Genomic DNA, 22,633 nt, shown 5'->3' on the forward strand with positions numbered 1-22,633 from the left:
CGTGAGCCATGGCCGCTGAGCCTGCGCGTCCGGAGCCTGTGCTCCGCAACGGGAGAGGCCACAACAGTGAGAGGCCCGCGTACCGCAAAAAAAAAAAAAAAAAACACAAAACAAACATCTGCCCACTTCTTGTAGACAACAGGACCCGTGAGAGCTAGTGAGATCACTTACCAGGAGCATCTTCACAGGAAGTAGATAAATGAGGACCATCCTTTTGTTCTTCTGGCTCAAACGGTGGCAGTGCTCAAAAGCAAAGGACAGGTACTCCTCAGCTGCAGAGTCAGCCACAGACATGGTCACCACGGTCCCCACCTTGCGCCTGAAGCTACCACCCACCCTTACGTGAAGGCCCGAAAGGTTTCAGGAACTGCAGATATCTACAGTCAATATTAACAAATTATTTCCTGCTGTGTTAGGTATTCAAAAATACCCCTCAGTGCATATTTGGAGGAAAAGCACAGCAATACCGTCAGAGACTTCAGCCGAGAGTACAGGTGATCCCTGAACAAGGCAGTCTGAGCTGTGCGGGTCCACCTGTACATGGGTACTTGCAACGGTAAACACTATGTTACCACGTGGTCTGTGGCTGGCTGATCCATGGATGTTGAGGAACTGTGGGCACAGGGCTGACTCTGAGTCACACGGGGCTTATCCCCCTCGTTGTTCAGGGGTAAACTGTAATTTAAAAGCTTCTCTTCTTGGACTTCCCCCATGGTGCCGTGGTTAAGAATCCGCCTGCCAACGCAGGGGACAGGGGTTCGAGCCCTGGTCCAGGAAGATCCCACATGCCGCGGAGCAACTCAGCCCGTGCGCCACAACTACTGAGCCCGCAAGCCACAACTACTGAGCCTGCACTCTACAGCCCGTGCTCCGCAACAAGAGAAGCCACCACAATAAGAAGCCCGCGCACCATAGGGAAGAGCAGCCCCCGCTCGCTGCAGCTAGAGAAAGCCCACGCGCAGCAACGAAGACCCAACGCGGCCAAAAAATAAATAAATAGATAAATAAAATTTTTAAAAAGTAAAAAATAAAAGCTTCTCTTCTTATGCTTGATATTTAAAGGAAAAAAAAAGATGGGGGAGCTAACCAAGAAAAGCCCTCTTTCGAAAGCTGTAGCTGTATTAAAAATTTTGTGAAAGAAAATGAAAAGTTGGTCTACACAACCCTACAGAGTAAAAAAACAGAGCACTTATTATGAGAGAGCTGTTATTTTTGTTATTGGAGCATCCATGGCCGTTGACACACGGAGAGGAGGTGCTCCTTACGTCTGGTGTGTTGCCTGAAGTCACATGGCTTCACGTGCAAATAACTGTCAGAGAAGTGAGTTTAGAAAGTCTGGTCTGAGGACAAGAGAAGAATCATAAAGGACCACATGCCAGCTACTCCAAAGGTTCAGAAAGAAAAAACGTGGCTTCCTGTTCTTGAGAAAGCTAATGACACAAGCCACATAACGTGATTTCACGAAAGCGCAGCTCTGACGTGGCACCGATCCGCCACGCACGGCCACAAGCGCCGAAGATGGCACCAGCGCAAAGGCTCGTCCACCACCGCTGGAGCTGAGCTACGCGCTGCCCGATCTCCACGTCCTGGGCCAACGGGACCAGCAGAGGCCATGGGGAAACACCGACTGTAGCCTGCGCCAGAACACCGGTGCCCAGAAAAGGACATGCTGGCATCCGTCTCAGAGACCTGGCGCGGAGCAAGGAACTTCACGTGGGACTTTCTCTTGTGGAACCAACTTAGTGTCAAAAATAAACACAGCTTGGACGCAGCCAACACCCACGGTCCACCTTCAGCAGTAACAGGAGGCAGTGACCATGTTCCCTGAACCCAGCCCCAGCTGCTCAGAAGCAGTGACACACCTTGCTTGAAGTCGCTGTCGAACATGGCCTTCCGCCCCACGTAGTACCTGTACGTCACCCTCTGGGCAGTGCTGTAGTCGTCCTTCAGGTTTGAGCTGTCGATGGCTCGGATGAGCGGTTTACACAAATGGAGCTTGTTGATCTATAACGAGTAACAATCTACCCTAAACAGTATTTTAAATAAATAGGCAGGACAAACATAAACTTCTGGTTACGAAGTACACGCCACCTTGCGGTGGGATTCACATCATCAAAACCGAAGGCTTGGGCTTCCCTGGTGGCGCAGTGGTGGAGAGTCCGCCTGCCGATGCAGGGGACACGGGCTGGTGCCCCGGTCCGGGAAGATCCCACGTGCCGCGGAGCGGCTGGGCCCGTGAGCCATGGCCGCTGAGCCTGCGCGTCCGGAGCCTGTGCTCCGCAACGGGAGAGGCCACGGCGGTGAGAGGCCCGCGTACCGCAAAAAAAACAAAACAAAACCAAAAAACCGAAGGCTTGATGCTGACACCGCACCACAGCTGCTCAGCCTGACCACGCCCACCGCGGAGGGCCCACCCGCGCAGGGGCCGGGCGGGCCCGGCACCCCTCGCCTGGCCGTGCGTCCCCGCACCGACGACACCGCACCGGCGACACCACACCGACACCGGCGTGAGGCGCCGGCACCTCACTTCCCCTGGAGCCGAGCGCGCGCCTCGCCGGGCGGAAGCTAAAGAGGCCCACGCGCGTGAAGCGCTGACAGCAGCCCTCGCGCCGGGCAGCCCCTGGGCGCGCGCCAGCTCCCAGGATTCTGTGCGCAGCCGGGGGGCGGGGACCGCTTGCCCGGGAAGCCGGCTGACGGTAAATAGAAGGGCTGTCTGGGAAGACAGGCGGAAAGCAGACCCCACAGAGAGACGCAGAGCTCTGAAGGCATTTACCTTAAAATAGATCTTGAATAACTGATTCACCAGAAACAGCATGCCCCACTTCTTGGAGTCCTCTATGCCCGCACGGCTACGGGGAGAACAGTTATGTTAAAGCTGCCCGGGAAGTAAAGATGTCACGTGTCAACCGCAAAATCAGCTTCCGCAACAAATTAGCGTCTTAAGGTAGAGCCCCACGGCTCGAGTCATGTGCACAGAAGACTACAACGCCACGAAAGAAGGCGTCTTCTCTAACACCGTGGGTACTCGGGGGATACAGCGCCTTGCCACAGCAGACGAAAACCGCTCAGTTTGCAGCGATGTTGTGTAAAAGCTGACTGCGATAAAGCGCTTGGGGAAAAGGAAAAAGTACCTTCTCTTATGGTCACAGCCACCGAAACACACGGTGACACAGAGGGACCTCGGAAAGCGTGAGACGCAGAGCGCAGGCCACGTGGGCCCAGAAGTGCTAAATGTGTGCGGAAGCATAAGAGGTGGTTCTTTTCTCTTATGTCCTTATGAGACAATGGACTATTTGAAGCAAAAACTAACAGCAATCGTGGGGTTAAGGCCAGCGCCAAGCAGGGCGGGCAGGGCGGTGGGGCGCTCACGTGTCGCTGGCGCAGACGCGGAAGCAGCTCATCAGCAGCTCGGCCGCCTTCTCCAGCATGTCCCCAACTTTGCTCTTTCCTTTCTTTACCAGCTGCTGATCTGCCTGATAGAAGATAAAAACCTTTATGTTTCATCTCCTCTAGACGCCTCGATTAAACAGATCACGGCGCAGCTAGAAGCAAAAACATACAGCTGGGGGTCGTCCCCAAAGGTTCTGGCGAGACCACCTAGACTGTGCTACTACGTTTTCCAAAACGGAGGCGTCTACAGCGTGTTCCAGCTCTTCCACAAATCAAATCGCTCTTCAACCAATTCAAGCCAGTAAGTTGGTCATGGACTCCTTGCGCCTGCGCGACCTGTGCCACGCGCTAACTAGGCAGCGAAGCCCCATCTCCCACGCGTGTGACGTTTGCACGGACGGTGCAGAGGACGTTAAGGGACAGGACTGGCGCCTGCCCGACGGCCCCAACTGAACTCGTGGCCAGTGTCCTGAATCCCGCACACCCGCGTCCTCCCATCAACCAACCAATACAGCTAACTTCACTTTAGAGGGTCAGTGAGGATGCAGTAAATATTAACATTAGTAAGTCTTAGTCCTTGAATACGTGTATTTTTATTTTAGTGTTCTTTGTGATGAAGCGGGAAGTCCACCTACAGCACGTCTGTTTTTAAGGAAAAGCACTGGGGCCACTGTCGAGGCCGCAAGCTGGACCGTGGAACAACCAACCTCAAAGCCTGGCCAGCCAGCGTGGGCCACTGGCCAGCGCGGGGCTCTGGAAAGTGAATGAAGCAAGCCTGTCACTCCCAGGCAAACACTGACCGTTATCTGCTGCCGATGACATATGCACTTTCAAGAAAAACTTAGAACTTTGGAAAACTTGTATTGACCACAAAGAGCCTGGTGGCTTTCCATTGCTTCACGACTTCTCTGATGAGGTCACTGGAGATATAAATGTAGAGTTTTCCTGGTTTTTGTTTCTTCACGTAATGAAATATGTCAACATTTGGAACGTCTGGGTAACTCAGTGAACCAAAACTCTCCAAATGATCCACGTACAACGCTACAAAATCCTACAGGGGTAAAAGATCCATTCCCCGTGCGGGACCCACCAGTGGGTTTGGATGTAACAGGAAACGGTCACTGCTAAGCTTCAGAGGCCACATTGTAATGAAACTTAAACACTACTCTTGTAGTTTTAAAAGGTGTAGCTCAGAGAAGGGCATCTACGACCACCTGAAAAGGCTACTAGAACAGTCCTCCCACTTCCATGTACATCTACGTGAGGCACACTTCTGCATATATTCAACGAAAACAAGGTACTGCAAAGAGTGAATTCAGAAGCAGACATAAGAATCCGAGCGGTTTCTGTTGAGCCATACATTAAAGAGATCAAAACGGATAAAAATGCCACTTTTTAGTACATTTTGTTCACTTTGAAAATAGTTTTCTTTAATTTAGAAAGTCAATTATGTTACCACATAAAAGGTTTATCATTTCAGGTGAACAATATTAAAAATTTTCCCAGTTAAAATTTCTAATACAGTAAGTATTGATATAACCCATATGAACGGAAGCTTCCAGGGGTCCTCAATAATTTCTATCTAAGTTATTATATTTTTCAGTTCTAAAATTTCCATTTGGTGCTGCTTTATATCTTGCATTTCTTTGCTGAGACGTCTCCACCTGCTTCAAGCGCGTTCGCACCTGCTCCCAGGGTTTTATGGCGGCGGGGGTGGAACCCCCAACCCCATCCTCAGTGTCGGGTGCTTGCTGACTATCTCCCCCACTCAGAGTCTCAAAGGCCAAGAGTCCCGATTCCTGGTACGACAAGGGACTCTCGATTATATCCTGGATGCCCGGATGTCATAAGACTGTGGCTCTTCTTGTTGCAGCCAGGCCTGCGCTCATACCACGCCACCCACTGCTGACAGGGCTGGGCCTGCAGGCCCCCGCGGAGGCAGCTGGGATGCTCCCCGCCCCAGAGGTGGGGTGGAAGGGAAGGAGCCGCGTCGTCTCTGCCTGTCAGTGTCCCCGGGTTGGGTTTCAGGCTTCGCCACCAGACCGAACCAGGACACCCAGGAGACGAGAAGGAAACAAACGCAGGGTCTTCTCTCCACCTCTCAGAGCCACGCTGGCCTTAAAACTCCCAGCAGGAGGGAGAGAAACACGTGCCTACTGTGTCTTGTCCGGAACCAGAAGTTATCGATAGTTTTTAAAACTGTAAAGGGGTGTCAGGACCAAAAAGTTAAGAACTGCTGCTCCCAAAATGGCTTATGCTGACCCCAAGGGGAAATCGACTCATAAAAACCCTCCTCGTTCCAGAGAACCCTCAGCACTCCCTGAATCTACACTAGGGACAGGGGACGGGGCGCATCCCCACAGCTGACAAGAGCGCAGTCCCTCGTGCGCGAGCCAAGCCCCCCACCCCGTGCTCTCGCTCTCCACACCAGATTCACCCGACCCCACGTGTTCCTCAAAATTTGTGGAAAGAATGACATGAAATTAAGCAACAGATAGATAACGAGTTTGGGTTTAAAACAACAGTGACAGAAACTGAACTTACATTATTGGCAAATATTCGAAGGTCAAGTGCCACTGCATACATGACAGGCAGAGCCCTACGGGGCAAAAACAAGTACGTTTGAAGAAGCTCTGAGGTCAGAGGTTCCATTACCAGAGGTGGGGACGCCAGGGCTACCATCCAGAACGGGGGTCACCAGCCCACACCCAGGGGCTGCTATGCTTTCCCTCACCCTCCTCCTGGGCAGGCGGCAGCCCCTCCCCATCTGCACGGAGACCCGGGAAGTCGAGGGGCTCAGCCCTGGCAGCACCCTCCCCCTATGCTGGGACAGGAAGTCTCCTTCCCCTCAGCCCCTACCACCAGCCAACAGCTCCATTAAAACAAGACGTGGTTCACAACGATCTCCTAACAGGGCCCAAGGTATGTAACAGACCAATGTCATAAAACGACTTTTCAAAACCTAGCTGGCAGTGTTAATTTTATGTGTAAGAGAGACCTTCACTTAAAAAGGGTTTTTTTTTTTTTTTTTTAGTAAAAGGTATTTGCAAGCCTTCAGTTATTTTAGTATAAACAAAATTTCAGTATTTACCAAGATTTTTAATAAATCATAAAATAGTTTACCAAGGAATTTAAAATAACCCAGTTATTATGTATTCTATCATCCCAAATGAACTGTAATTGATCTACATCTTTTATCCAAGTTTAAAACCAAAAGTAAGTTCAAAATTGACAATTAAAGGGAAAAAATAATATTTAATAAATATTTGGGGGCATGGAATGGCTGAAATACTTCATATTTACAGAAAAACACTGCAAATAATCTGGCTGACCTGCCATTTAACTTTACACTGACTATTAAAACTCCATTATCTGTGTTGATATTATCACATCAACACACAATATTAAATACCAACACAGAAAACACAGTTAAAACTTCTGCTTTTAAAAAAGAAAAAAGCCATCTGCTAATTTCCAGCTGTTTCTGTTTGTACTTACCAGTTTTCTTCTTTGTGGGCCTGAAATGCCCGTAGGAATGATGTAGTATATTAAGGAAGGTTCGACATAAAAAGTTCAAGTCATGCTACAATTGAAAGACTAAAGAACAACAAGGGTTCTAAATTGTAAGGGCTATAGCTCACCACTTAAAAGATTATGTATCACAGCAGCAGGTTCTTGAAGGGAAAAAAATACATAAGCCCACATTACAAACACCTGAGTATCATTAGGTATAAGTAAATACATTTATTTCATACATACTTTCCCCAGAGTAAGAAAAAGACAGTTATAAGATTTTTAAAACTGGCAATTTCACACATTTTATTTGGTTTCTCTGAGCCCGGATGATCACAACTTACATATAATGTGCTTTAGAATCTGTAGTATACAGTTCATTTCATTGATTACAGAATTCTTGAATTCAAAGGAGACTTGGCTGGCCAGTAACCAATTCTCTTCTGTGTATATTAAGCAAGATGGTTAAAAAATGAGCAACTAAAGGGAATTCCCTGGCGGTCCAGTGGTTAGGACTCGGGACCTTCACTGCCGGGTTCCACAAGCTGTGCGGCTTGGCCAAAAAAAAAAAGAGCAACTAAAGTCTGGATATACAAATAAGCAGTACTCGAATACTCACTGACCAGGGCCTTAGCCATAAGATACCACTTAAATGACTGAAATCAGAAGTGGCTCGATTGAGGCCCTCGGTGACCACAATTCAATGATGCTGTGTGTTGCGCCCACTCTTCCACCTGCGCCCGGGCCTGGAAGTTATTCTCTTTCTCCAAGGGGACTAACCCATCCCTGTAACTATACTGAATGTTGGAAAGGCAACAAAACATTATTCTTCAGAATAGAATTAAATAAAATCCTTAATCATAACCAAGGTTCTTCCCTGCCATATAGGTGACTGGACACCAGTCTGAAGGCCATGCTAAATTTAAGTACCTGAGTGGAAGAGCTAAATGAGCTTCTCCTGCTTTCTAACTAAAGGTGTGACTAAAACTGGCCTGATGTTTCAAGATCTTAGCCCCCAAGTAACCCGCTGTATCTGTTAGACATTGAACAGTAACGCACATGACAAAAGATATTGGACAATGACGGTCTGGCACTTGTACGCCTCTACGAAGTCATGGTTCCCCACCGCGTACGTGCACCTGGAAAGGAAGCGGTGGGCACTGAGGACGGAGGGGCAGAAAGTGCGCTCCCCGCTGAAAGCCGGCATGAGCCACGCGGGCTGCGCTGCTCGCTCCCAGCACAAATGCCCTGCTCTAGCTGACCCGAGGCCACCGGGTACAAGAGGAAATCCCACGCTACATATGCTGGGCCTGTTCTTTCAAGTCCCAGAAGGAGAAGCCCAGCTGCAGAGGTTCCACTAACAACACGCAAATGGCCCTTCTCGGGCATCAGTGGGCAAGGACACTCGACCCAGACACCCGGCTGGCAGTGTCACTATCAGTCAGTCCGTCCCCAAACCTGGCGCCTCATCGCATGCTGCACAGAGCTAGGAAGCTGCTACAAGAAACACAGTGGCACTCCAACTTTTCCAGAGATCTCAGGGGCCCCGCAGGTCTGCCCTGCCCTGCCCCCACACCCCAGCCCGATCAAGACGCCTGAGAAGAGGGCAGGCAGGAGGACAAGCAAATACCACACACTTTAAGACCTAGAGCTTGCCTGAATCGAGGCTTTAGAGGTGAAAACAGTAGACATGACATGTGAATAAAAAGCAGAATTTCATCTGCTCTGCTCTGCTCCAGTTTCTTTCCCAGTAAGGCCAAGAGGTTAAAAACCGGGCGTTTCCATGAAAAACGCAAATCGATAGTGGGCGCCACATCCTGCTGCACAAAAGACCACTACACAGCCAGTAGGATGAGTATCAAATGCTTTTTAGAGCATTACACAGAAGATTACCATTTCATGTTAACTTTTAAAAACATACGTGGTCCCTGAATAAAAAATTTATTAAAATTCTAAAGCATTTCATTTTATTTTTTTTTAAGTATTTTAAACTTCACAAGATTTTCATAGGTGTTACCAAAGTGAAATTACAAACACACTTTTCTACTTTTTCAAAGGAAATTTTTCACTGCTTCAAGCATGAAATGATGTTGAATAAAACCCCTAGTCAGTTCAGCAATTTTCAGATTTGCTTGTTTTTCTTCCTCACTCGTGGATTACCTTAAATGAGCTGCAAACATTTCATCATAAGGGGGTTCCAAAACTTGTTGACACTTCTCTTCTGGAGAGGCCATCTAAATGATCGTAAGAAAAATAGTAAAAATAAAATTAACTGGGACAGAAAGAATGCAACATGTAGGAAGAGATTTAGACAAACCTTTGTTTCAAAAGGATTTACACTTTACAGTTGACAGTAACTCTTCACACTTTAGCACTTCAAAAAAAAGGGTTCATTTCTTCCACACATATTTATCAAGCACGACCTACGCACAGGGCAGGAGATGAACACAATTTGCTTTGTCTACCACAAGCCAGGAAATACTCTAGGCATGTTCATATACATCTTAATCTATTTATTAAGCAGCTACTATGTGCCTCGTGTGAGGTCGAAGGAGCTGGAGACAATGCCTGGGGGAGGGGGGTCGGGGGGTCAGGAATCCTCCCGCTCACTCCCTGCCGACAGGACTGCCCACTCAGGGTCCTGGGAGACAGCAGACATTCACCACGAACTTGCCCTCGCCTCTCAGTGGCCAAATTCTGGATAACACGAGCATCACAGTGGATTATGCAGCGCACTGAATTTAAAAGAAAGGGACTCGGTGAATCCACACTGATACAGCTCTATAAATGAGAGAGGGAGAATGACAGCATGGGAAAGATCACCAACCTACAGTCCCTGACGAAGCAACCAGGCAGACAACGGGCCCAGCAAGGCAGCTGTCACATGGAAGGACGTGCAGTTTTGGAGTGAAGAAATCAGCCTCAGGTCACAAATGGGCGAGCAGACATGTACCAGGGACAACCTGCCAGCAAGCTGAACCCGAGTCCCAACAGGACTCCGAGCACTTTCTTTTATTTTTTTTTAATTTAATTTTATTTATCTTTGGCTGCATTTGGGGCTTCGTTGCTGCGCGCGGGCTTTCGCTAGTTGCGGCGAGCGGGGGCTACTCTTTGTTGCTATGCGTGGGCTTCTCATCGCGGTGGCTTCTCTTGATGCGGAGCACGGGTTCTAGGCGCATGGGCTTCAGTAGTTGTGGCTCACGGGCTCAGTAGTTGTGGCGCACGGGCTCTAGAGTGCAGACTCAGTAGTTGTGGCACACGGGCTTCATTGCTCCGCGGCATGTGGGATCTTCCCGGACCAGGGCTCGATCCCGTGTCCCCTGCATTGGCAGGCGGACTCTTAACCACTGCGCCACCAGGGGAGCCCAGGGCACTTTCTTTCGAAAGAAAAATTTAGGTCCCTGATAGGACACTCCAACATTGTAACGGCTATCAACGAGGAAATGGGCGTTACAAAATATCAACAATATCTTCCAGAGAAGCTGTTGCTTGGAGAGCGTTTATCATCTGAATCAAGAACGCTTATATTTTAGAGCAGGGGCTGGCAGATGCTCACATAAACGCCGGCCAGGAAACGCTGCAGGCTCTGCAGGGCCCATGTACCTGTGTGGCAGCCAGCGCGCAGCGCAGACGGCTGTGCTCCAACAAAACCTCGCTGGCAGCGACAGGGCATGGCTTTGGGCTCCAGGGACAGCCAGGCCTGGGCAGAGCCCGAGCCCCACTACCTGTCCGCTGGATGACCCTGGATGACCTGGCCCTGCTGCTGCACTTCTCTGAACCCCAGAGCGTCGTGTGGGAATTAAATGCAGGAAAACAAGCACAGATCGCACGGCAGACTCTGAGACATGGTGCTCAATTAAGGCTCAATAAATGAACTGGAATTAGATAAATCGTGAAGGAACTTGGCAATTTTCAAACAAGAGTGGCAATATTAGTTTCCTTCCTACTCAAAGTCTAAGCTTTTCTTAGGAAGGTGGTGACCCTGTGACCCTCTCAGACCCCTGTGTGCGTGGTCCCACCACCTACCTGGAGCCGTGGGTTGGCAACATGAGGGTGCTTGAAAGACACCAGCTCTGCAAGGGACGACCCGTCTCTGGCGTCAAGTGCTTCACAGACCTGAAGCGTTTGGAAAGAGAAGAGCTAAGTGGAAAATAAAACACTCTGTCCTGACGGAACCTAGACAGCACACTGCACACCCCTAAACTTCACTTTCCCTACTTTGAAAGGAGTCAAACTATAACAATCGGTACTCTCCTTAGCCAGCAAATAATGACTGCATTTGAAAATGAGATCTCCTGGAGGCAAACAGGTGACTTACCGTTAAAAACAATGAAAAAGCAGAATAAGCCAGCGGTTTATTATTTGCTTATTAATGAAGGTGAATTATTCAATTTTACTCAGTCATACTAAGAAACATTATACAGCTTATGAAGAAGAAAAAAGAGCTTGAAAATCACGTATGTCCAAAATTCAAAGCACTTCCCCTCAACCAAAATTTAAAATAAAGATGGGAAGGCAATGACCAAATAAATGTCAGTCACACAATAGGATGCCTGGGTGTTGTGAAAGAGAATCAAATAGATCTACTTGTAATAACATGGAAAAGTGTCCACAACATACTTACTGTTAATTCCAAAAAAATTAGTTGCAGAAAAACTGTATAATTTGATCTTGGAGAAAAAGAAAACTAAGTATTGATATGACGTGTAAGCACGGGGCCCCAGGCCGCACCAGCTGACCCCTGGCCAGTGGAGTGGGAGCCGGGAGGGCCGAGGAGATTTTTATTTTATATATTTCTATACTGGAGGCCTGCATTACAGCAGAAATTTTGTAATTAGAAAACCAAATGATATTTTAAACTTATATTTATCAAAAAATGACATAAAAATCCTAACCATATAAGCAAAGACAAAGCCAAGCATAAAGCTGCATGTACTATAGCATCATTTATCCACAGAAAATTAGGTATGGAAAGTATATGCAGGGGCGACATAAGAGGATACACGAATGCACACCACGAGAGGTGCTCACGTTACCGCCCACCAGCAGGGTTAACACTGAAAGGCTGACCGCCCTGAGCGCTGCTAAGAACACAAAGCAACTGGAACCCCAGCCACCGCTGGTGGGAGGGCGAAGGGGTGCAGCTGCCTGCGGAAACGGTGAGGCACACGACCCTCCCACCCGGTGACCCGACGGCCAGGAGGCATGGAGGCCCATGCTGCCTGGACACCTCCAGGACCCAGCTCCTCGTCTGTTGCACGCTCAGCTTCGATTGGGAAAGTTTCACCACCGTCTCTAAGGCAATTCACAGAATAAAGAATTTGCCACTTGACTACTCGATAAACTACATATGCACTTACATTTTGAGCCAGCAATCCCACTTCTGGGGATTTACCTTACAACAAGAAACAAGATACTTGTGCAGGCTTACTTGCTGATGTATTATAATGAGTAATCACAAAATACACAAAATCAGTGCCCCTGCCTCTGAGAAGCTGATAAAGCCCACAACGTTCCCGTCACAGGGGGTGTGACGTGACGGAAAACAGAAGGCTGGCGACAGACTATGGGCAAGTCTTTTTTTTTTTTTTTTTTTTTTTTTTGCAGTACGCTTGTGGCCTCTCCCGTTGCAGAGCACAGGCTCGGGACGCGCAGGCTCAGCGGCCATGGCTAACGGGCCCAGCCGCTCCGCGGCATGTGGGATCTTCCCGGACCGGGGCACGAACCCGTGTCCCCTGCATTGGCAGGCGGACTCACAACCACTGCACCACCAGGGAAGCCCAATGGGCAAGTCTTAAAGAACTGATGCACTGCTCAGCGGACACTAGAATCACAGGCAGGCCAGTCACCCGCTCTGGTCACCGTTAATGTGTTACGCCCCAGAACCTTTGGCCCTTTCACTTAACACCCGCACTGGACCCTGCAGCCGGACCCCAGGTCAGCCTGTTGAGCAGTACCTGTGGGCCTGGACCAGGGACTGCAGACCTCACCAGGTGAAGCTCACTAGCTCTGGGTGCTCCCAGGAGGAAATTCTCTTCCCGGGATGCTGCTGGTCACCTTGCATTCTCCAGGTTCCAAGCTGGTCCACAGGGGAATCATCTACTCGTGAACTCATAATTCCTTAAAGTTACATTTTCTACCTCCAGCCACCGAACAGGCATAGAATTAATGACCCCCCAGTAGCAATGGGCACACCTAGCACTCAGGTTTGTTTTCTAAATTCTATTCCCCACTGAAAGGAACCAGAGCTTCCTGGGGAAAGGGCAAATCCAGCACTGGGACAGGGAAAGAACTAGGTGAGCCTGGAGTATATATTATTGTGCCACAAAGCAAGGCAAGGCTCAAAAAAGGACAGAGACATGTCAAAAAGCCACAGAATGGGGACAGATGTATATGCATAACGGATTCACTTTGTTATAAAGCAGAAACTAACCCACAACGTAAAGCAATTATACTCCAATAAAGATGTTAAAAAAAAAAAAGCCACAGAAACCAGTTTGAATGGACTCCCAGTGGTCAAATCTGGGACGATTCGAGCTTCAAAAAGAATAATAACATTCTCACTATTGGTACTGGATTATAACTAGGCACTAAAAGTAATCTATAATGATACTTTCAAAAAGAGGGGCATAGAGGAAAGCACTGTTTAACTGATGAAATACTAGCTAGTAAATGTAGAAAGAACGATAGGAAATCACCACCTGACAACCACTAACGTAATAACTGACCTGGGAAAAGCATTTTGAGAGAGGGTGTAGAGAACAGGACGCTCAGTGGTTTTCAGCGTCCGTCCAACAGCCTACAGGTTAATCGCAATGCAAAAAGGAACCTCAACAGTGGAGCGCTGATGGGCAGACGCCTCCTTAGCCGAGGGGTCCTGTCAGCACCCCAGCGCTGGGAGAGGCCGAGGGAAATCCACACTATCTGCCTGAACCCGAATCTAATCATCAGCAACAGCCAGATAAAGGCAGTTGGTGAGGCATTTACAAGCCAGTGGGCCTGGACATGTAAACATGGTTGAAGGTCATAAAAGCCCCCTTCCCCAAAAGGCAAGAGGACTCTTCTAGAAGACTAAAGGGCAAAGCACCCCAATGCCATGTGATCTGACTGGACCCTGGGTTTCAAAAAAGAGGTTCCAAAGAAGATTGGGGGTGGGGGGGTGGGGATTAAACTACGGATTCTACACTGGAAAATACTGATGTTCACGCTGATATTCAGTTTCTCGGACGCACCAAAGGCGCTGCAGTTACACGGCGGACGGCCTGCGTCGCAGGCGCGCGCTCAGGAAGGTGAAGGCCGCGGGATCACCGGGAAGAAGAGCACGGGCCCAGAGCGAAGGGTGAGCGAGCACGGTGGGTACGCGCCCGGGTGAGGGGTACACACCTCTCCATTCTAGTCTTTCAACTTTTCTGTAGGTTTGAAATTTTTCAGGAAAAAAAGTTGGAGGAAAAAAGTTTTAATGTAGACACAGCTTTTAAAAAGTAACCTGTGAACTTTTTAACCTGAAAAGTAACCGTGTGGAATAAGAGTTTGTGTAATGGATTAAAGAATGAAACAAAACACACTAAAAAAAAATAATACCAGCCCTCAGAGAGATACTAGAAGTGATGGAGAGATCCACCTCGGGAAGAAGTATGCAAACTGATCTTTTTCTAAGGAGAACAACAAATCTTTAAAGTAAAATATATGGGGAAATGTAAGGTACATTAATTCAAAAAGAAACTAAATGGAATGCCTGCTGAAACTCGAGTGCCGAGCAGAAAGGGGGTGTCGCCGCAGGCCGGTTGTTGAGAGACAGCCCTCCTGGGCCCTCATGATGGGGGTCCCACACTACAAGACTCTGACCACTGGCTCTTTCACTAGGGCCGTTACTCAGGGCTGTTCACGTGACGAGTTACCTTGAGAAATGAGGTAAGTTCTCCCCCATCCCAACCCTAGCCAAAAACCAGACTTGCTTACTGCCTGCTACAGAACAGGTAGATTCCCCAGGTTCTGTCTCTCTCAGGTACATGTGCAGCCACCCTTCTGGGCCTGTCACATCGCCTGTGGGACTTCGGGCCCAGGGAACCACACCAGCATGTGATGCTGTGCTGCTTGCCACACAGAGTAATAATAAGGTCCCTGGTCTCTGACCCAGGAATCGCATGTGTTCTGCCAGCATCCAAGAAACTAACAAGAGACCTCGTGGGCTACTGAGGGTAAAATCAAATCCCAGACCCAACAGCTAATGGAAGTTATCACAGAGACCACGGGAAGTGAATGACATATGACTTGTCCACAGGTGGTTGCTGGCCGAGGATGTTGCAAAGGTGAGAAATAAGTCCAAGCTGACAGGGTCACTGAGATTCAAGCAACAATAAACTTTGGAAGCTAAGGAATAGGCAGGTTCTGACTCGGACAGTAAATGGCTGAAGGTTGGGCTAACAGAGGTAGTGAGCTTGGTGTCACAGCATGGACTCTGGGGCCAGGACTCCCAGTCTGAATGTGCCACTTACTAGCCCAGTGACCTTGGAAAGTCACTTAACATCCTCTGTAAAATGGGGCTTGCAATAGACCAACCCCCTAGGAAAACAGTAACGATGATGAGCTGCCGTGTACCACGGCGCCTGGTTCTCAGTAAGCCTTCACCAAGCACTCATCGTGCCTGTTCTTCTCATAGCCACCCCGCTGTTCCGTGGGGTGGAACAGAGAAGACAGACAATTAAAGGAGAATCTCAGAGTGCTCCTCTGGGAAGGCAGGGAACAGGACCGAGCAGTAGTCTGGAGAAACAGAGGCATAGGAAACTGAGACAGACAGACCAGCACGAGCTCTAACTCACTGCTCACTAGAACGTGGAGGTCCGAGCACTGGTACATCACTCGGCCTCACGCCCCTCCACCTGCCTGCATCTATCCAGCCCACAAACTGTACTGCACACTGCGTGGCTCAGACACTGTTCAAGGCACACATAGTGCCCCTCCCCCCAAACCCTGGGATTAGGTGTGGGCAAGAAAACTGTAAGAGATTTAGAAATATACAAAAGATACAAATATATAGAAGATAAAAGTTATAAAAAAACATAAAATTCTGGAGAGACTCTATATTCACATTGGTTCTCAAATGTCTACGTACTTGTTCAACTTTTAATAAAAACTGATATTGAAAAATGTTAACTCTGCAAAGATAAGGCCAAGGTGGACTTATCCTTAGAGAAAAGGTCTTAGGCCTCATTCAGAAGACTACAAACTAATGTATATTTGTAAGCTTTAAGTTAAGATTAAAGCATGTATCTGTTTTTTCATGATTCCCGTTTTAACCAACTTTCTCAACTAACCAAACAACTAATGGTTCCAATCTTGCTAGACTATATTCAACTGCCAACTAGGTACCTTGGCCTGGTTGTCAACAGACACCTCCAACTCGACACGTCCAAGACTACATTTGTTTTTCCCTCCAAATCTGTCCTGCATATCTGTTGCCCAACTAGAAACCTAGGAATCATTCTTGACTCCTCCCCGTTCCCCAACCGCACGTCCTTATTCCACCAAGCCCTGGTAAAGTCTCCTTCAGATATTCTAAAAAGCCCACTCCCCCTTTTCCTTATCCCTATTACCAAGGTTCTAGTTCTGCGAATTAGCACAGCTCAGAGGAAAGACTACAAGCTTTGAATCCATAAATACCTATGTTTGCGCTGTGCTGCTGCGTTCACAGGCTGTATGGACAAAACGTGAGAGACACACTTCCCCAAGGATGTAAGCAGCGGATCCCTAACACAGACCGGCTCGCAGCCGGACCACTTGCTCTGTCCCCCCGTTACTTCCACCACTTTGTCCCCCCTCCCCATACGCCCCTAAACTGAGAGCGCGGCCAGGGGCTCCAGCGCAGCCGGTGGACAGACTCGCCCGGGCTCCCGCTCCCGCCCGCAGGCCAAGACAGCGGGAGGACAGCTGGCAGGCGGCCCGCTGGCCGAGGAAATTTACCTGCTGCAGGTACTGGTTGATGGTGATGTGCGCCATTGCCGCTCCCGCCGCTGCCCCGCGGAGCAGCGCGCCCCGTCGCCGCCGTCGCGTCACTTCCGGGCCGCAGTCCGGTCCCGGCCTCGCGCCGCCGGCCCCGCCTTCCGCGCACGTTGGTTCCGGAGGCAGCGTGTACGCGGGAGTGCGAGCCCCGGGCCGGAATGGCGGCGCGCCCGGGCTGAGGAAGGTCGGGGGCTGCGCTGCGACTCCCTGCCCCCCACACGAGGCCGCCTCGTCGGCGCCCCGGTGCCCGGGCCTGCCGGGCCCTCGACTGTTGCGGCTTCCACACGGACCGCGGCGGACGCGGACTGCGGTGCCCGCGAGCTCGGGGCTGGGTCGGGTCGGGGTCTGGCGCGCTCCCGAGGCCTGCGGCACCGCGTCTGGTCGGGCCGGGTCGGGCGGCGATTGGGCCGGGCCGGGCGGGGCTGAGGGAGCGCAGCGGAGGGAGGGCGAGGCCGGGCGGCGAAGACCGAGGCCGAGGCGGAGGCCGAGGCGGAGGCCGGGCAGGCGGCGGGCGGGGCGTTGCGGCCGCGGCCATGGCCGACGAGACCCCTCGGAAGGGCAGCTTCTCGGCGCTTGTCGGACACACCAACGGCCTCACCAAGCCCGCGTCCCTTGCCGCGGCCGCCGTCACCTCCAAGCCCGGGGCCGCCGGCGGCTCCAAGAAGCTCGTGATCAAGAATTTCCGAGGTGGGTGCGGGGCGGGCGGGGCGGGGGTCCCTCCCCTCGGCCGCTCGGGCTGCGACGTCGGCTGGGCGGCGCGGGCCGGCGGCGGCTTCCCCGTGGTCTGTACAGTTGATCCAGTGGCATTGAGTGACGCCAGGTAACTCAGGTGTCCCGGTTCACACGGCCGAGCCGGACCGAGTAGCAGGACTGAAGCTCTTAGTGATGTAATTTAATTACTTGCTCCACTTCTCACCAGCTCTGTTGCTGTCACTGTATCAAAGCAGGCGTCTTCGATGCAGACACACCAGTTAGAAGCTTATTCTTCACCTTCCTCCCAGCTTGGAGTAGTTTCAGTCAACTTTAAATGTTGTAGAGAGCTTAACTATTCCACGTTTACACGTTTGTGAAACCCACTTGTTAAGTAAAGGAATACTGTAAAATTTGTATGATTTCCTACATGTGCTTATCCTAAGTATCAGTACTAGACATGTTTGTTTAGCCAAACGAAGATGGGATGGTTGCATAGTCTGTAACCCAAGAAATTTATAAATATGGTACTTGTATTGGGAAAACCTAATTTTTGCGTTTCTTATCTATGTGTCTTTTAAGTACTTTTTTTGTGGAATAGTTTTTTAAAGATGTGTGATTCTTAGCATGGATGCCATTACCCACTGACTCCATCTGCATTTACAGACAGACCTAAATTGCCTGATAACTACACTCAGGACACCTGGCAGAAACTTCATGAAGCAGTGAAAGCCATACAAAGTAGTACCTCCATCAGATATAACCTGGAAGAGCTCTACCAGGTAAGGCTCCACATGTGCAAAAAGCAGAGCTTGTTAGAATTCTCACTGAGATGTAAACGCGCAGTTTTCTTAGGGAGAACTTTAAGACCTGAGGGGCCCAGGGTCCGGTTTTTCACTTACCTGATTGTTTCTTATAGTGTCTAAATAGCACGATTATCCAACTCCAGTGAAATGTGACCCAGACGTGGATTTTGTGCTCCTCGGTGTTGTTTCAGAGTCAGTAATGAAGGGGATAATAGAAATCGACTCTTTGCCTGCAACAAGAACAGTAGGAGTTCTGTGGCAGCGTGTCCCAAGTCGAGGAGTTTTTTCCGTTTTTGGTGGTTGTGGGATTTTTATTTCATTTTCAGGCCTCAGCTGTCTAGGAGGGTATTTAAAGTTAACCCATTACAGGAGAGAAATGCGTTTCTAAGAGTCACATGACTTTTAATATCTTTCCAAATATGCAGCAAACTATTATTATAATTCCATTATGTTGTATATGAAACTCTTATTACAGTTTGACTTGTTAATGTGGATTTTGCCCTTTTCATTGTGTTTTGTGATTAATTGTTGCAGTTAAAATGTGCAGACTGGTTTTGTTACATTTAATTTGAGATAACGGGTGTTCCTTTTCTAACAGGAGAAGAAATGATCAAAAGTACGTTTTACTGTTGGGATATTTCAGTTACACACAGACTGGTTTTCCTGATATCTTGTTTTTAAAGAATGACATTCGCTAACTAGTCTAATATTATCTACGTTTTAGGTAATATGATAGCAGAATTTCTACTAAGAGACTTAAGAAGTTTTTTTCTGTTTACATAAGTGATTACATTATAAAAATTATGGAAACTACAAAAATTACAAAGAAGAAAATAAAAATCACCTATATTCCTACCACCCAAAGAAGACTACCATTGACTTTTTGATGGACACCTGTCCCTTCTTTGTCTTAAGTTTGTGTGAGGTTATTGTATTGTTTAACTGACTTAATTACGGCGTAGAATATGTACTTCAAGTTTTAACAAATGTACCCAATTGTGTAACCACCACACAATCAAGATACAGAATGTTTCTGTCACCCTGAAAAGTTCCCTGGGGCCCCACGGGTCCTGTCCTGTGCCCTAACCCCCAGTCCTTGGCAGTCACCGATGTGCCTTGTGTCGGTATGTTTTGCCATCTCTTGAGTCTCATGTCAGTGGAACCGTGCGGTCCCGTGCGGTCGTGCCTAGCTCCTTTCACTTCGGGTAGGGCTTGTGAGTTGGGCGCGTGCATACATGTGACAGCAATTGGTTTCTTTGCTGCGGAGTACTCTGGGGGCCCCCAGTTAGTTACCCTGAGGTAATGGATGTCTGCGCGTCTAGTTGGGGTTGTTACGAATAAAGCTGCTGCAGACATTCATGCGTAAGTCTTCGTGTGGACAGAAATTGTATTTCTCTTGGATGAACATCTAGAAGTAGGTTCTCAGAGTAAAATGGAAAGTGTGTATCTCACTTTACAAGACATTTCCTAACTTTTTCAGCACGGCTTCAGCACTTTGCCTCTTTGCCAGTGGCGTGTGTGTGAGCGTTGCAGCTGCTCCGTGTCCTTGCTGACACTGGGTATTGTCAGTCTTTTTCATTTTTGCTATTCTAGTAGGTGAGCAGTGGAATTTCACTACGGTTTTGACTTGCATTTCCCTAACGGTATTAAGTATCTTTTCTTGTGCCGTTTGCCATTCCATACACCTTCTTTAGTGAAGTGTGTGTTCAGATCTTCTGCTCATCTTTTATGGTGGTGTTTATTTTCTTATTATCGAGTGTTTGAGTTTATTATGTGTTCTGAGCATGCAGCCTGTACCAGGTATTTGCCTTGCAAATATGTTCTCCCAATTCGCAGCTTGTCTTTTGATTCTCTTGACTATGGCTTTCAGAGAGCACACGTTTTAAATTTTGATGAAGTCTTTGTATCAGTTTGGTCTTTTATGGATTGTGCTTTTAGTGTCTCTCTGAGAAGTCTTTGCCTAATCTAAGGTGGTAAAGATTTTCCCTTGTATTTCCTTCTTTCAGCGTTTTAGGTTTTACATTTAGGTCTGTTGTCTGTTTTGAGGTGAATTTTTGTATTTGCTGTGAGGTATAAATCCAGGCTCACTGTCTTCCCTGTGGAGGTCCAGTTGGTCCAATGCCATGTGTTGAGGCGTCTGTCTTCCCCAGCAAACTGCCTTTGCTCCTTTGTCAGAAGTCCTTGTCCCTGTGAGTGTGGGTGTCCTAAGTCTCAAAGTCTGGAGTGCTGGCTCTGCAGCTTTATCCTTTTTTGGGTAAACTTGTTTTGCGTATTCTAGGTCCATTATGTTTCCATATGAATTTTAGAAACTGTTTGCCAATTTCTGCAAAAAAACCTCCTAGGATTTTGGTTTGGATTATGTGTAATTGTAGGTGAGCGTGGGGAGAGCTGCTATCTTGACAACACTGAACCCCCCAGTTGACCACAAGGGACAGCTCTCGCTTAGTTAGGTCTCAGCAATGTTTTCTAGTTCCGCTGTGCGGGTCTTGTACATCTTTTGTGAAATTTATCCCTAAAGCATTTCATATTTTTATGGTATTGTAAAAGGTAGTATAAATTTTAATTTCTGGTTGTTGATAGAACTTACAAATACAGCTCATGTTTATATATTGATGTTGTATATTGCTGTTTTGCTAACCGCACTTATCTCTAGCAGCTTTTTTGTAGATCCCATTGGATTTTCTGTGTAGACAATCATGTCGCCTATACACAGAGATAACTTTACTTCTCCCTTTCTAATCTGCATGCCTTTTATTTCCTTTCTTGCTTCATTGCACTATATAGAATCTCTGGTGGTTAGTACGATGGTTAATAGAAACGGAAAAAGCAGACATCCCTGTTTTGTTCCTGGTCTTAGGGGAGAAAGCTTTCAGTCTTTCATCATTGAACAGCATATGATGCTAGCTGTGGGTTTTTCAAAAATACCCATTATCAGGTTGAGGAAGTTCCTTTCTGTTCCTAGGTTGTTGAGAGTTTTTATCAGAAATACATGTTGGATTTTGACAGATTCTTCTGTGACTGTTGAGATGGTCATGTGATTTTTGTTTCTTAGTTTGTTAATTACACGGATTGATTTTTCAAATGTTAAACCAGTCTTTCATTCTGGTATAAATCCTACTTAGTCATGATGTATTATCTTTTTTATGTACTGTTGGACTCAGTTTGCTGACATTTTGTTAATTTTTGCATCTGTGATCACAAAGGATATTGTATTATTCTCGTGTAATGTCTGTGTCTGGTTTTAGTATCAGAGTAATGCTGGCCTCATAAAATGAGTTGGAAATGTTCTCTTCTTTTCATTGTCTAGAAAACTTTGTATAGAATTGGTATTATTTCTTTTTTATTTTTTTTAAATAAATTTTTTTTTTTTTTTTTGGCTGTGTTGGGTCTTCGTTGCGGTGCGCGGGCTTCTCATTGCGATGGCTTCTCTTGTTGTGGAGCACAGGCTCTAGGCGCATGGGCTTCAGTAGTTGTGGCACTTGGGCTCAGTAGTTGTGGCTCACGGGCTCTAGGGCACAGGCTCAGTAGATGTGGGGCACGGGCTCTAGAGCACAGGCTCAGTAGTTGTGGCACGCGGGCTCAGTAGTTGTGGCTCATGGGCTCCAGAGTGCAGGCTCAGTAGTTGTGGTGCACGGGCTTAGTTGCTCTGCGGCACGGGGGATCTTCCCGGACCAGGGCTCGAACCCGTGTTCCCTGCATTGGCAGGTGGATTCTTAACCACTGCACCACCAGGGAAGTCCAGAATTAGTATTATTTTTTCCTTAAATGTTTGAGAGAATTCCCCAGTGAAGCCATCTTGGCTTTCTTTGTGGAAAGATTTTCAACTACAGATGTCATTAGTAGATATAGAACTATTCAATTTATCCATTTCTTTAAGTTCACTCATCTTCTGCAATGTTTAATCTGCCATTAATACCATCTGGTATAATAATTTTCACCTCTGCATTGTTTTCCTCTCTAGGTGTTCAATTTGAATCTTTTTTTGTATCTTCTCTTTGCTTAACTTTCTTTAACGTGTGGAGCACAGTTATAGCTCTTTTGTGTCCTTGTCTGCTGATTCTGTCAATTCCAGGTTGCTTTGACTGACTGATTTTTCTCCCCAGTAAAGGTTGTTTTCCTCCTTCTTTGCGTGTTTGATAGCTTTGATTGGATGCCAGACATTGTGAATTTTGACTTGTGTGGTAGATGCTTTTGTATTTCTCTGAATATTCTTGAGCTTTGTTCCAGACTTGGTT

General features: G+C 47.9%; 2 protein-coding genes across 3 annotated transcripts in view; one reads left to right on the forward strand and one right to left on the reverse strand.

Annotated features, from left to right (window-relative positions):
- PCID2 (PCI domain containing 2) overlaps positions 1-16,999 on the reverse strand; it is a 20,235-nt gene extending 3,236 nt beyond the window's left edge. The window contains exons 1-10 of one of the 2 annotated variants that reach the window (XM_055089351.1): positions 16,864-16,999; positions 10,930-11,019; positions 9,064-9,137; positions 7,975-8,042; positions 6,889-6,928; positions 5,935-5,989; positions 3,370-3,473; positions 2,774-2,849; positions 1,863-2,004; positions 172-272 (exon numbers count right to left, since the gene is read on the reverse strand). In XM_055089351.1, the coding sequence (XP_054945326.1) occupies positions 172-272; positions 1,863-2,004; positions 2,774-2,849; positions 3,370-3,473; positions 5,935-5,989; positions 6,889-6,928; positions 7,975-8,042; positions 9,064-9,137; positions 10,930-11,019; positions 16,864-16,899 (786 nt within the window). In that variant the 5' untranslated portion in view covers positions 16,900-16,999. The remainder of the gene's footprint in view (positions 1-171; positions 273-1,862; positions 2,005-2,773; positions 2,850-3,369; positions 3,474-5,934; positions 5,990-6,888; positions 6,929-7,974; positions 8,043-9,063; positions 9,138-10,929; positions 11,020-16,863) is intronic. The other variant, XM_028497688.2, reaches the window with a different exon arrangement.
- A 120-nt stretch (positions 17,000-17,119) lies between these two features.
- The window catches only part of CUL4A (cullin 4A), a 51,963-nt gene continuing 46,449 nt past the window's right edge, over positions 17,120-22,633 (forward strand). Inside the window, exons 1-2 of the mRNA XM_024117445.3 lie at positions 17,120-17,589; positions 18,259-18,374. Of these exons, the coding sequence (XP_023973213.1) occupies positions 17,436-17,589; positions 18,259-18,374 (270 nt within the window). The 5' untranslated portion in view covers positions 17,120-17,435. The remainder of the gene's footprint in view (positions 17,590-18,258; positions 18,375-22,633) is intronic.

Source organism: Physeter macrocephalus, chromosome 13, assembly GCF_002837175.3.
Source record: "Physeter macrocephalus isolate SW-GA chromosome 13, ASM283717v5, whole genome shotgun sequence".
Classification (NCBI taxonomy): domain Eukaryota; kingdom Metazoa; phylum Chordata; class Mammalia; order Artiodactyla; family Physeteridae; genus Physeter; species Physeter macrocephalus.